Genomic DNA, 14384 nt, shown 5'->3' on the forward strand with positions numbered 1-14384 from the left:
AGTAAAGTTGAACATACATACCTGTGACTTAGTAGTTCTGTTCCTAGGTGTCTACTCTAGGGACATATTTGCACACAAAGAAAGGTAAAAGTTAAGCGAACAAAATAGCAGCAGAACATGGCGGTGCAGAGCATTTGGAGGTACGCTGCCTGGAATAAGACCCCAGCTCTGCTACTTACTAGTTTTGTGAGTTTTGGTAAGTTACTTAACCTCATTGTGACAGTGTTCTCTTCTGTAAATATAGTACTTTGTCCATCATACAAAGCTGATACAAGGATAAAGTAAATTGTATGTAAAGCCTGTCTTATGTTGGGTACTGTTTGTGACAATTACACATAACAATATAGATGAATGTAAAAAACAGGAAGTTGAGTAAAAGAAACAAGTTGCAGAAAAATACGTATGACACACACAATTTATACAGTTCAAAGCCTGTAACATTTAACAAAAGCTCTACAAGAAAATTATTAAAATTTAGGAAGGTAGATACCCTTTGGAGAGGAAGGAGGTAGATGGTAGGGAGGGGCACGTGGGAGGTTTCTGTTTCTTAAACTCATGGGTAAATCACAGAGGTGATTTTCATTTTCTTTGGACTATACATGTTTATGTATTTTATTTCATAATAAACACTAAGAGTGGGATATGTGGAGTTAAACACTTGTTTGATGGAGGACTCCTTAGACATTGCTAATGTTAATTGTGCATCGTGAACTTTAAAGAGGCATGTAGAACTTTTAGCACCCCCTGCTTGGTTATGGAACCTTTTGGGACTTAATAGCTGCATTATGTGATAGTTGATCTTTAGCTTGAGTTTTCGTGGATAAATAGGACTGTTTCACAGATGCACAGTTATTTTAAACCACCTACTATAGTACGTTTAGTTTGCTTAGATATTGTAATCTTATGAACAATATTGAAATATTTTATTAAAAACTTTTTTTTATCAACTGAAGTCATTGCTTATATCTTGAATTATGAAATCTTGACCCACCTGATTTGTACTCTTTCATTTCCTTTACTAAAGGAAGGAATTGTTGAGAACCTTTTCAAATGGGCCCGAGAGGCTGATCAGCCACTGAGGACATACTCTACTGGTCTGTTAGGAGGTGCTATGGAGAATCAAGACATCGCTGCCAACTACAGGGATGAGAACTCACAGCTGGTAAGGGCCGTGTCAGAGTGACTTTTTCATGTAAGATAGTTTATTTACTCATTCTTTCTTGCTACCTGAAGTTGAGTCAGTAGATCTTATTCTTATTCATTGTACTAAAGTATAGCTATAATATCAATATTTCAATTCTTACCTTATGTAAGAGTTTTGACTGTACCTTTTTTTTAACTTGAATATAGCAGTTTTTCATTTTGTCAAAGATCATGATAGTTTGTACCAGATAAACAGTACCATTTCCTCTTCCTTTCCCACATTTGGATTATGAAAAATTTCAAACATATAGCAAAATACAATTTTACAGCAAACACCTGTATATAGACCACTTACATTGATTGTGAACATTTACTGTATTTTTATTTATGACATACTCATCCATCCATTCACCCCTCTTCTCGTCTAGTCATCATTGTTATTTTTAAATGCAGTTTGAAGTAAGTTGCAGGCCTGATCACTCTTTTTTTTTTTTTAAACTAAGCATAATACTAAAGTTTTGGATCAGACCAAAAAATGAGTACCTAAAGGAAAACATAAATGGTGAACTTGAAAAATAGCTTATGTAATTATGTGTAATGTGGATGACAGTATTTAACAGAATACAGATAAAAGTTTGTAAAACCTTCATGTTTGATTTTCAAAGACACTTGTAAAAAATTGTGAATACACCTAGTGTCTGGCCCCTTCAAATGTGATGGTCCTGTCCAGCATGATCCAGACAGATGTGCTGTGAATTAGGTTTTATCTGCAAATCTTCTGGTTTAGATTCTTGGAAATTTTATGGGGAATGAGACTTTTAGCCATTATTTATTTCATCAAGCTGTAGGAATCAAGTCAACACACTTGTCAGATCTGTACTCTTACCAGTCATTGAGATAACTGCCTGAGTATCCTTAAATGGAAGTAAGAATTACTTGACTCTTAAGATACAGAAGAGATAAATCTGTTTTATTCCAATATCTGTTGATAGGTGGCAATAGTGCTTCGAAGATTGAGGGAGCTACAGCTTCAGGAGGTAAATTCAAGGCAAGAAAGCAAGCGTCCTAGCCCACGAAAGCTCTCCTCTGAACCCCTTTTGCCTCTGGATGAAGAAGCTGTGGATATGGACTATGGCGACATGGCTGTGGATGTAGTGGATGGTGAACAAGAGGAAGCTTCTGGAGACATGGAGATCTCCTTTCATCTTGAGTCAGGCCACAAGACCAGCAGCAGAGTGAACTCAGCAACCAAACTTGAAGAAGGGGCATTGAGGAAAAACAAGTCAACAAAACAGGCTGACAGAGAGAGCTTCAGGAAAGCCAAGCAAAAGTTGGGTTTTTCATCATCCGATCCAGACCGCATGTTTGTTGAATTGTCCAATAGTAGCTGGTCAGAAATGTCCCCCTGGGTGATTGGCACCAATTATACCCTTTATCCTATGACTCCTGCTATTGAGCAGCGACTTATTCTCCAGTATTTGACCCCTTTAGGAGAATATCAGGAGGTAAGCTTACTGGGAAAAGTAGTGTTCACTCTTTAAGACTACTGTGTTTATTTCTGGGGTATTTTGTGGTGGCATATTATACATTGATGTGTTTTCATTCTAATACAGAAAAGTCTGCGTCAAACTGGTAAAGTCTTATGGAAGTCACTCCTGATAAGGTCTTTTTGAACAAAATGTGCTTATATGCTTATCTTTATAAAGGAGGGAGGAAGGGTTTCTTTAGTCTTCTGTCAGGAAATACGTGAAAATAAATCCAAATGTTAAGACATGTTTTTGGTGTTCATTTCAGTTACTCCCCATATTCATGCAGCTTGGGTCACGGGAGTTGATGATGTTCTACATTGACTTAAAACAAACTAATGATGTCCTGCTTACATTTGAGGCACTCAAGGTAAAGTTCTTTAAAATATTAGTTCCTGAGCATTTAATTAATGTGGATTGTCTATGTGTTTTGGTATATAACATCTCTGGATTTTATTGTTTAGAATGTTTCTATTACCAGATGTGTCAGTAGCAACAAATGAAAATTTCTTGTGTAAATAGGAGAGTTGAGGCTTACCAAGTTACTAACTGTATACATATTGTATGACGTTAGGTTATCTAGAGTATAAATCAGAAAATGAATAAAGAAATAAAGACATACCCAAATTCAGTGAAAGTAAAGAAATTTCTAGGTTGCAAAAGGGCTAAATATAGGCAGGCAGGTATGTCTAGCCCACTAAATCCATACCTCTTCATGATAATTAAGGTAATCTGAAGGGAGAGAGGTTAAGTTGAATGAATAACATTGTGGCTATTACAGTTCTACCTAATGGGTAACTAATGGACACAGTATTGTTCTGTGATGTTTATAGTATTAGACAGATAAGTTAAGTCTGCTGTTTATCATGTGGCTGAGAGAGCCAGGCATGTAAGCCTATGATTTATTTTGAATATTATAGATGTTGTGACAGAAGTATTGGGGCACAAAGGAAGGAATGGTCTGTTCTCTTTGAGAAATAGTAGCTTCTAGACAAAACCTCTGAAAAAGAGATGATGTTCTTGTTCTTTAAAGATATAATTTCATTCCTGATAGATACTCCAGAGCTACACTGTCCAATAGAACTTTCCATGATGACGGAAATGTTCTTTGTGATTTTCAGTACAGCTGCTACTTGCCACAAATTAGCATGTAAAATGTAGCTAGTGCTACTGAGCCCCTGAGTTTTTAACTTAATTTTAATGAAATTAGCCACATGTAGCCAATGACTACTGTGTTGGCCAGCACAGTTCCAAAGTGTATTGGAATTAAATAGAAATGATGAAATTTGACTTGCAGACCCCAGAAATTTTAAGTTTGGAGGAGGTCAGACATAAATTGAAGTGACATGTATCCCTGTATGTGGAATGCAGTGTGTGTGTGTATGTGTGTATAAAGTGTGCAAACTCATGATTTTACTTTGAACAGTGGGATGAAGCTGAAGGTCAGAGTTGTCTCCAGTGGCCCAAGGTATTGCTTTCAGATGCAGCGTCCTGTCTTGAAAAGGAAATAGTGGAAGAAGGGCTTTGGCTAGTTGCTATTTCTGTAGGTCTTTGTATGAGAACCTATAATGGGTGTCATTATTCACCTGTTTCTATGCAGAATCATGTAAGGGGTTAGAGAAAATGGAGTAAGGATGAACAGGGTAAAACCAGATAAGAGATCTTTCTTATGGGGAAATAAAAAGTGTAGAAAGTTATGTACGGTTTTGTTCAAAAGGAAGACTCAGTTGTGCAGGAGAAGGGGTAAGTGTTGAAGTTAGTAGAAACAAAATGGGTTAAAATAGTAAATTAAGAACTAGACCTTATGTGGAGGTACAGTATAAGGAGTGAAAATAGAGTCTTTGCCCACAAGAGTGAGGTGAGCCAGGTATGGGCTGACTAGAATTAAGGTTCCTGGTAAAGACTGAGCCCGTTTGTTCTCTGTTTTCCCTGCTGCTGATTCTGGCAGTGGAACTGCCACTTTACGGTGCTGGTTTTGAGAAAAAAGCACATGCAATGGCCTGAGTATTGGGGAGGGAACCACACATGGTTTAGCTGTTTCTTAGGGAAAGGCTTGGTGGTAGAGGTTTGTGTATCAGACAAGAAAAGTAAACAGGGAAGGGATTTGAATTATATATAAGGATTAGTCCGAGTCTGTGTATTGAGAGAATGTCTGAAGAGGGTACACACCTGTTGACCTTGGTGAAATTTGTACAAGTATCAGTTACAAATCTGTATCATTTTGTCTGTACCTGCTGCCTTGTCTCATGACCCAGAAGACACTTTGGTGTGAGAAACAGGAGGGGGAGCTCTAGTTCTCATGAGGCTGCATCCATGTTGGCCTGGATTCAAAGTCATTGAGCAGCCTGCTGCTTGCATTGCACTGCCTGCCTTTAAATTGCCCAGAAGTTCAGGTCCACACAGAGAGGCTAGTAAGAATCGGATAGCAAGGTAACAAAACTTAAAAGACAACAAAAACTTGCCTAATACAGACTTAATGAAATGTATTATTAATAAATTCTATTTAAAGTGCATTCTGATTAGTACCAGAAATGTACTAGTTTTTTGAAGATTGTTTTTGAGGATATAAGCAAGTATCAGTTTAAAAGAAAGCAGAGTTTTGGGTGAATCAGTGACTGGGCCAAAGCTAAAACATAGAGCTGATTATGTTTAAAAGGATTAAAATGGAAAGGGTGACAGAAATCCATTAGGGAAGATATGTAATAGTAAAACGATTATAGGAGTGTGTCATAATATACAGTAGTATTCTTCATTTCTTGCTTTTCACCGTCATGAAAACCTTTGGTATTAGAAGGGAATGTTAACGGAATTCTACAGTTTTTGTTTGCTTATTTTTTTTGTTTCCCTGAAGCAGTATTGGTTTTACTTATGTTTTGAGGGGGTGGTTGTCTGCTTCTGTTGTATTTAGCAACTTAATATTCTGTGAAGAGATATTTGTACTAGATTGTTCCATGGTAATATGTATCCTCTTTGTGTAGCACCTAGCGTCTCTCCTGCTCCACAATAAGTTTGCCACGGAATTTGTTGCGCACGGTGGAGTACAGAAATTGCTGGAAATTCCTCGTCCTTCTATGGCTGCAACTGGCGTATCCATGTGCTTGTATTACCTGTCCTACAACCAGGATGCCATGGAAAGAGTAAGTCCAGTCCGTTCAGCTGTATGGGAATGGTGTAGGGTGGGGACTACTCTCATGCATTTACAGAAAAGCTTTTGGGTAAGAAAACTAAACAGTTGGATCAGGCTTTAATGAAAGGAGCAAGTAACATGAATGTCTGATCTTTACTGAGCATTCTGTTTTCAGGCTCTTCTCAGGTGTCCCTCAGTAGAGTTACATTTTGCATTTTCGAGTCAGTCAGTTATAAAAACAACAGATGATGCTTTGTGTATGTTAACAGGATAGTTTGTGGTAGAGAGTAAAATCATTCCAGTTGTTCCTAGGGCTCTAGAGGTACCGTACCCCTCTGGTTTTTCTGTTTTTCCAGTTAAGATTTTTTATTTCGTGTGTGTTTTTTTGTTTTTTTTTTTAATGTAAGTGGGTTCTACATTAGAAAAGAAATGGGTCCCTAGACACCACAGCAACCCTTGTTGTTTCTATATCTGGGCATTCTTCTATATTTTATGCAATTGTAGCTTTTCTGGTAGAGTGAAGTTGGTAAATTCCTCTTGGGTGGTGTCTTTATTTTTCTGTGCAAATTTATTAATGGAGTAATCTTCTGATTTTAATTTTTTTACTTGTTAAGATCTAGCTTTCTTCAAAGATATGTAATCTTTTGAGAGTAGTAACCTAATCTGTGTGTATTTGTACAGAATTAATTGTGGGTAAGATTTTTAAAAGTGCCAAACAAACCTAGGTAATGCTTCAGAATTCATTGTCTGATAGGAGTCAGCGCCATGTGTATGAACAAATCAGTGAGTGAATGGATACTGAACTTGTAGACTTCAGTATCAGAGGGCTCAGTTACTTTTATCAGCTTTTTATCAGCCTGGGAAAGTCCCTTACATCTCTGAGCTACTTCATTGATTAAGTGGTGATACTAATACCTGTGTAACAGAGTGTTGTGAGCATTAAAGGATAAAAATATTTGCAAAGTTTGACACTCCGAAAGCTTAGGTGGAATTTAAATATGTCTCTAAATTTAGATTGTTTTCAGCCTTGGAATAGATTGTCATAAAATTTTATTGACAGCTTTAAATCAGGATGACTTACTCAGGAATGATTATTGTATTTTGCAGATACCTACGTACACTGGTGAATTTTTTATACCTTCTGAAAGTTCCTTTCCCCCACATTTTAAAAAACTGTTTTATTTTTTTACCCTTTGCAGGTTTGCATGCATCCCCACAACGTTCTGTCTGACGTGGTGAACTACACCCTGTGGCTGATGGAATGTTCGCACGCCTCAGGCTGCTGCCACGCTACCATGTTTTTCTCAATCTGCTTCTCCTTCCGGGCTGTGCTGGAACTCTTTGACCGCTATGATGGTCTTCGCCGTCTGGTGAACTTGGTGAGGTTTTTCGGTGGCTTCTCTTTGTGAGGAGTGGGGTCCTGCTTGATGGGGCTGCCCTTCAGCAGCACTGAAGAGAGGAAGCTTCTGACTGGAGGGGGTTTTTGTCATTTTTGTGGATAAAGTCTTTTTTCCTCCTACATTCACAACTTTTTCTTCCTCTTAAGTGGTCAGAGGACTATGCCATTGTCCCGCATTACAGGCAGATGCTTTAACCTCTGAGCCACCAGGGAAGCCAGACTTGCTTTGAAGATAGTAATCTTACAGGGAGAACTGCTTGTTCTAAAAGCAGTTTTGTGCCTCTGTGTCTTTCAACATGATGGAAAGCTATGTCATTTTCGAGTATAGGTTTAGTGTTTTCATATGTCTGCTCGTAACATGATGTATAGACAGATGTACTTTGATGTTTATCAATCTTCTTGAGCATAAGAATCTACTGAAATCTTTCTACTTTTTTCTCCTTTTACTTTTCCTCTTTGTTCTTTCTTATCTTTTGCCCCCTTCTTTTGCTCCTTTCTTAATAGATCAGTACTTTGGAGATTCTAAATTTGGAAGATCAGGGTGCACTTCTGAGTGATGATGAAATATTCGCTAGCCGGCAAACTGGTAAACATACCTGCATGGCCTTGCGCAAGTACTTTGAAGCTCACCTGGCCATTAAATTGGAACAAGTGAAGCAGTCTCTTCAGAGGACTGAAGGTGGCATTCTTGTCCATCCTCAACCTCCATACAAGGTGAGAAAACCTTGTCTAGAAGAGAAACATTGTTAGTACTGTCTGTAGCATCTCGGGCCTGAAATGCACGTTCGTATCAGTGGAGTCCAGGTGGGATATACATTAATGGATTTTACTTGCACTGTGAGGAGGCAGAATGAAATGGATGTAGGGGTGTAGGGACTTCTCTAGCTGTAAAGTGGTTATATGACTCAACTTCAGTGGCCCAGGTTCAATCACCCGTCAGGAAACTGAGATCCTAGCTGCATGCTCCAAAGGAAAAAAAAAGAAAATGGATGTACTGAGAACTTACTTTGCTTCCTGTTGTAAGTTTGCTACTTCGCTGGGATACTTAAAAGATAAACTGAGATGTGTGTGAAAGGACTTTTTTCTATGAAAAGTACTAGATAGATATTCTAGCTGCTTCTGTGTGGAATTTTCTTCTGAAACCTGGTGCATCTATAATTTACTTCACGATCATTTTTGAAATTAGTATGTTTTAGTACAAAGATGAGTATCTGCATGTTTTAAAAGTCACATATTGAAAAGAAATCAGTTATTTTATGTGATGCTTCTTTTTCTTCTTAAGGTATGAAATACATGCACCAATAATTTGAACATTTTGTTTCCTTTTTTGGCAGTCTAGTTACAAATAAAAGATGGAGCATCATTATTTCACATGTGGGCTGTGGACTCAAGAAGTGTGTGTCAAGACATTACTTAGCTTTATTATTAAAATCTTGTGAGCATTGAGCTGTGCTGGAGAAAACAGCAGGCAGATTGATAGAGCTCTTTAATAACATATCTCTATCCTTTTAGGCATGTTCGTATACTCATGAACAGATTGTGGAAATGATGGAGTTTCTGATAGAATATGGCCCAGCGCAGCTGTATTGGGAGCCAGCTGAAGTCTTCCTCAAGCTGTCTTGTGTCCAGCTCTTGTTGCAGCTTATTTCTATTGCTTGCAATTGGAAGACCTATTATGCAAGGTGGGACCAGAGAGAGGTTTCAAAGATCGGCTCTTTGCTAATGTTAATGTTGGTTTTCACATGGTGTATGCTTAACAAATATTTGTTGAATTGAATTAAAATTTTGGACTTGAATCTGAGAAACTAGATTAAGCGTGATAATTAAGCATGATAAATATCTTTAAATGTACAGAGTGCTTGGTCTTGATGATTATATATACTGCACCACAGATAAGGATCATGTACTCTTAGAGAGGTTATGCAATCTATGTGGCTACAGCTTGCAGAGGTGTGTTGAAGTCGTCCTGAGACTGGAGTCTAGTATTCTTTGTACTTAGACTTTAAATGTCTCTTTACTGCTTGGCAACCATATATGATGTTTATTTGACCTTCACATACAGCTGTATTTTTTGCTTTTGGTAGGGTATGAGCAACCTAGATAGTATATTCAAAAACAGAGACATTACTTTGCCAACTAAGGTCCATCTAGTCAAGGCTATGGTTTTTCCTGTGGTCATGTATGGATGTGAGAGTTGGACTGTGAAGAAGGCTGAGCGCCAAAGAATTGATGCTTTTGAACTGTGGTGTTGCAGACTCTTGAGAGTCCCTTGGACTGCAAGGAGGTCCAACGAGTCCATTCTGAAGGAGATCAGCCCTGGGATTTCTTTGGAAGGAATGATGCTAAAGCTGAAACTCCAATACTTTGGCCACCTCATGCGAAGAGTTGACTCACTGGAAAAGACTCTGATGCTGGGAGGGATTGGGGGCAGGAGGAGAAGGGGACGACAGAGGATGAGATGGCTGGATGGCATCACAGACTCGATGGACATTAGTCTGAGTGAACTCCGGGAGATGGTGATGAACAGGGAGGCCTGGCGTGCTGTGATTCATGGGGGCGCAAAGAGTCGGACACGACTGAGCGACTGAACTGAACTGAGGGTTTTCACCATTAGAACAAAGCTGGACAAGGCTCAGGGAAAAACAGCTAATGGAATCAAGCAGTTGGGTAGGTTCTATTTGAGGCTGATGCAAAAAGAAAGCTATGTTTTGGATAAGGAGTCTGGAGGGTACAAAGAAACAAAGTTTATAAGCTGTGGTTCTTGACCTCCTTGCCTTATCCACCCACTGCCATAAAGACAGGTGGTTTCTTACTCTAATTCCTGGGATAGTTAAATCTAGAGGAATACTTTTGTAGTGGCCATCTTCAAGCTTTTTGGTCTCAAGATTCCTTTACTGTACTAAAAACTATTAGGACCCTTAGAGCTTTTGTTTTTTATCTATTGATATTTAGCATATTAGAAATTAAAACTGAAAGTGTAAATATATTTACCAACTTATTTAAAAATAATCTGAAGCCATTGCTTATTGGCATTTTTTATGAAAAGTTTCCAAAATAAAGCCAGCTGATTTTCACAAGTATCTGGCTTAAATGATCTCATATCTGCTTCTGTATTCAACCTTTTGTGATATCACACATGACATAGACTCTGGAAAGCTCTGTATACACTCATGAGAGGAGAGTGAGAAAGGAAAAAATAACATCTTAGTGTTATTATGAAAATATTTTTTAAATCTCAGCACCTTTCGAAAAGGTCTTAGAGACTCCTAGGGTCCCCAAGCACACTTTCAGAACCACTGTTTTTAGAATATTAAAGGAGGTTATTATATTTACTTGGAGAATATTTCTTTAAAGATGATGAAAACTCAAAGAATAATAAGGTTATAAATACATTTTTTGAATGGTAAATCCATATGTGGGTTACTTAAGAAAAAATAAATATGTCCTTTAGAAGCTTATTTTTAAAAATAGAATTAAATACTTGTTTTTGCTTAGAATATACAAAAACCTTAGAAATAAAAATTATTCTTTGTTCTTGTTCAGTGGCCAAATTGTGTCCAACTCTTTGTGACCCCATGGACTGTAGCCCGCCAGGCTTCCTTGTCCTTCACTGTCTCCCTGAGTTTGCTCAAACTCACGTCCGTTGAGTTGGTGATGCGATCCAACCATCTTTTCCTCTGTCACCCCCTTCTTCTCTTGCCTTCAGTCTTTCCCAGTGAATCGGCTCTTCGCATACGGTGGCCAAAGTATTGGAGTTTCAGCTTCAGCATCAGTCCTTCCAGTGAATATTCAGAGTTTATTTCCTTTAGGATTGACTGGTTTGATCTTGCTGTCCAAGGGACTTTCAAGAGTCTTCTCCAACATCACAGTTCGAAAGCATCAATTCTTTGGCTTTGAGCCTTCTCTATGGTCCAACTCTCATAACCATACATGACTACTGGAAAATCCATAGCTTTGACTATATGGACCTTTGTTGATAAAGTGATGTCTGCTTTTTAATATGCTGTCTAGGTTGGTCATAACTTCCCTTCCAAGGAGTAAAATGTCTTTTAATTTCATGGCTGCAGTCACCATCTGCAGTGGTTTTGGAGCCCAAAGAAATAAAGTCAGCCACTGTTTCCCTATCTATTTCCCATGAAGTGGTGGGACCAGATACCATGATCTTAGTTTTTTGAATGTTGAGTTTTAAGCCAGCTTTTTAGTTACTTTTCTTCAGGTTCTTTAGTTAGTTTTCACTTTCTGCCATTAAAGTGGCATCATCTGCCTATCTGAGGTTGTCGATATTTCTCCTGGCAATCTTGTTTCTAGCTTGTGCTTCCAGCCTGGCATTTTGCATGATGTACTCTGCATATAAGTTAAATAAGCAGGGTGACAATATACAGCCTTGACATACTCTTTTCCCAATTTTGAGCCAGTTCGTTGTTCCATGTCTGGTTCTATCTATTGCTTCTTGACCTGCATACAGGTTTCTCAGGAAGCAGGTGTGGTGGTCTAGTATGCCCATCTCTTGAAGAATTTTCCAGCGTTTCTTGTGATCCACACAGTCAAAGGCTTTTAGCGTGGTCAGTGAATTAGAAATAGATTTTATTTTGGAATTCTCTTGCTTTTTCTATGATCCAGTGGATGTTGGCAGTTTGATCTCTGGTGGTTCTGCCTTTCTCAGTCTAGCTTGTACATATGGAAGTTCTCAGGTCACATATTACTGAAGCCTAGCTTGAAAGATTTTGAGCATAATCTTGCTAGCATGTGAAATGAATGCAAGTGTATGGTAGTTTGAACATTCTTTGGCATCGCCCTTCTTTGGGATTGGAATGAAAACTGACCTTTTCCAGTCCTGTGGCCACTGCTGAGTTTTCCAAATTTGCTGGCATACTGAGTGCAGCACTTTCACAGCATCATCTTTTAGGATTTGAAATAGCTCAGCTGGAATTCCATCACTTCCGCTAGTGTTGTTTGTAGTAATGCTTCCTAAGGCCCAGTTGACTTTGCGCTCCATGATGTCTGCCTCTAGATGAGTGACCACATCATCATGGTTATCCAAGACATTAATAACTTTTTGTACAGTTCATCTGTATATTCTTCGTCTCCTTAATCTCTACTGCTTCTGTTAAGTCCTTGCTGTTTCTGTCCTTTATTGTGCCCATCTTTGCACGAAATGTTCCCTTGGTATCTCTGATGTTCTTTAAGAGATCTCTAGTCTCTTCCATTCTATTGTTTTTCTCTATTTCTTTGCATTTTCACTTAAAAAGGCTTTCTTATCTCTCCTTGCGATTCTCTGGAACTCTGCATTCAGTTGAGTATATCTTTCCCTTTCTCTTCTTTTCTCAGCTATTTGTAAGGCATCCTCAGACAACCTCTTTTCTTTCTTGCATTTCCTTTTCTTGGGGATGGTTTTGGCCACCACCTCCTTTATAATATTAGGGACTTTCATCCATAGTTCTTCAGGCATTCTGTCTACCAGATCTAATCCCTTGAATCTATTTGTCACTTCTACTGTATAATCATAAGGGATTTGATTTAGGTCATATCTGAATGGCCTAGTGGTTTTCCCTACTTTCTTCATTTTGAGCCTGAATTTTGCACTAAGGAGCTGGTGATCTGAGGCACAGTCAGCTCCCCATCTTGTTTTGACTATATAGAGCTTTTTCATCTTCAGCTGCAAAGAATATAATCAGTCTGATTTTGGTATTGACCATGTGGTGATGTCCGTGTATAGAGTCATCTCTTGTGTTGTTGGAAGAGGGTGTTTGTTATGACCAGTGTGTTCTCTTGGCAAAACTGTTGGCCTTTGCCCTGCTTCGTTTTGTGCTCCAAGGCCAAGCATATCTATACTGTAGTTTATTCTCCTGTTGATGGGCAGTTAGTGTCTTTTTTCTTCTTCCTGTCAAATGAGTGATACCATGAACCTCTTTTTGAAGTCCCTTCAATGCCAAACAGGTATCTCTTGACTCCCTACTTTCGCATTCCAGTCCCTTATGATGAAAAGGACATCATTTTGTTCTAGAAGGTCTTGCTTAGAATATACAAAACCTTAGAAGTGGAAATTATTCTTAGCCTCTGTTAATTTCTTTAATCTCTTTTCCATAATTCTGTAAATAGACATAATTAAGATTATAGTGTTTAATTAAACTTATCTTTTAAATGAAACACCTCAAATTATATGAAGATACAGAGAATAATATAACAACTACTCCATACTCAGGGTTGGCATGTTGCTTTCTCAGTTCCTTTCCATTTTCTGCCCCCCAGCCCAGAGTGACCAGTCTTTTGAATTTGGTATGCGTTCTTTCCATTCTTTTTTTTTTATGCTATGCATATGTGTGGGTTTGTAATCAATGATATGGTATTCTTTTTATGTTTTAAAATTGTATAGTCTTACCTGTGCTTGCTTTCTTCACCCTTACTTATTTTTTTAATGTAAGTTTCAGGTATTCAGTCACTCTTAAGTGTTTGAGATTTACACGTTGATACGTATTTGAATTCTTATATTTGCATATTGGGTTTCCCAGGTGGCGCAGTGGTAAAAAATCTGCCTGCCAATGCAAGAGACCCAGGAGAGGCAGGTTCAATCCCTGGGTTGGGAAGATCCCCTGGAGTAGGAAATAGAAACCCGCTGCAGTATTCTTGCCTGGAAAATTCCATGGACAGAGGAGCCTGGTGGACTCCATGGGGTTGCAAAGAGTCAGACATGACTGAGTGACTAAGCACATTTCTATACTATGGTTTATTCTCCTACTGATGGGCATTTAGTGTCTTTTTTCTCTTTTTTTTCCTGTCAATTGAGTGGTACCATGAACTTCTTTTTGAGGTCTCTCTTGAGGATGTGATATATACAATTTGAGTTGTAATGTGGCTGCATCTCATCTTTAGTGGATGTTGCCAGATTGTTTGGAAAATGCTCATACTGTTGACTTCTCCCACAGCAGTCTGTGGGAGTTTTCATTTTCTCTCCCTTCTTGCCAGTGCTTGGTATTGTTGGCTTTAAAATTTTGTATCTTGGTTTTGTTGTCTTTTGAGCATTTTCATTTGTCCTTAGGAGTTTTTTTGAAATAATTGTCAGTAGCTGCAAAGTCCAGAATTTAACTGTTTCCTGTGTACGTTTTCTTAATTCTTTTGCCATTTTACGTGATGTGGTAAATGGACATCTTAATCCATAAGTGCTTGTTTGTACTTCTGATTATTTCCTTAG

General features: G+C 38.3%; 1 protein-coding gene across 1 annotated transcript in view; it reads left to right on the forward strand.

Moving 5' to 3' along the window:
* The window catches only part of DCAF1 (DDB1 and CUL4 associated factor 1), a 73302-nt gene that overhangs the window by 29259 nt on the left and 29659 nt on the right, over positions 1 to 14384 (forward strand). Inside the window, exons 5-11 of the mRNA XM_068981996.1 lie at positions 1025 to 1162; positions 2136 to 2648; positions 2938 to 3039; positions 5648 to 5806; positions 6996 to 7175; positions 7700 to 7909; positions 8708 to 8877. Of these exons, the coding sequence (XP_068838097.1) occupies positions 1025 to 1162; positions 2136 to 2648; positions 2938 to 3039; positions 5648 to 5806; positions 6996 to 7175; positions 7700 to 7909; positions 8708 to 8877 (1472 nt within the window). The remainder of the gene's footprint in view (positions 1 to 1024; positions 1163 to 2135; positions 2649 to 2937; positions 3040 to 5647; positions 5807 to 6995; positions 7176 to 7699; positions 7910 to 8707; positions 8878 to 14384) is intronic.

The sequence above is a fragment of the Capricornis sumatraensis genome, chromosome 10 (genome assembly GCF_032405125.1).
Source record: "Capricornis sumatraensis isolate serow.1 chromosome 10, serow.2, whole genome shotgun sequence".
Classification (NCBI taxonomy): domain Eukaryota; kingdom Metazoa; phylum Chordata; class Mammalia; order Artiodactyla; family Bovidae; genus Capricornis; species Capricornis sumatraensis.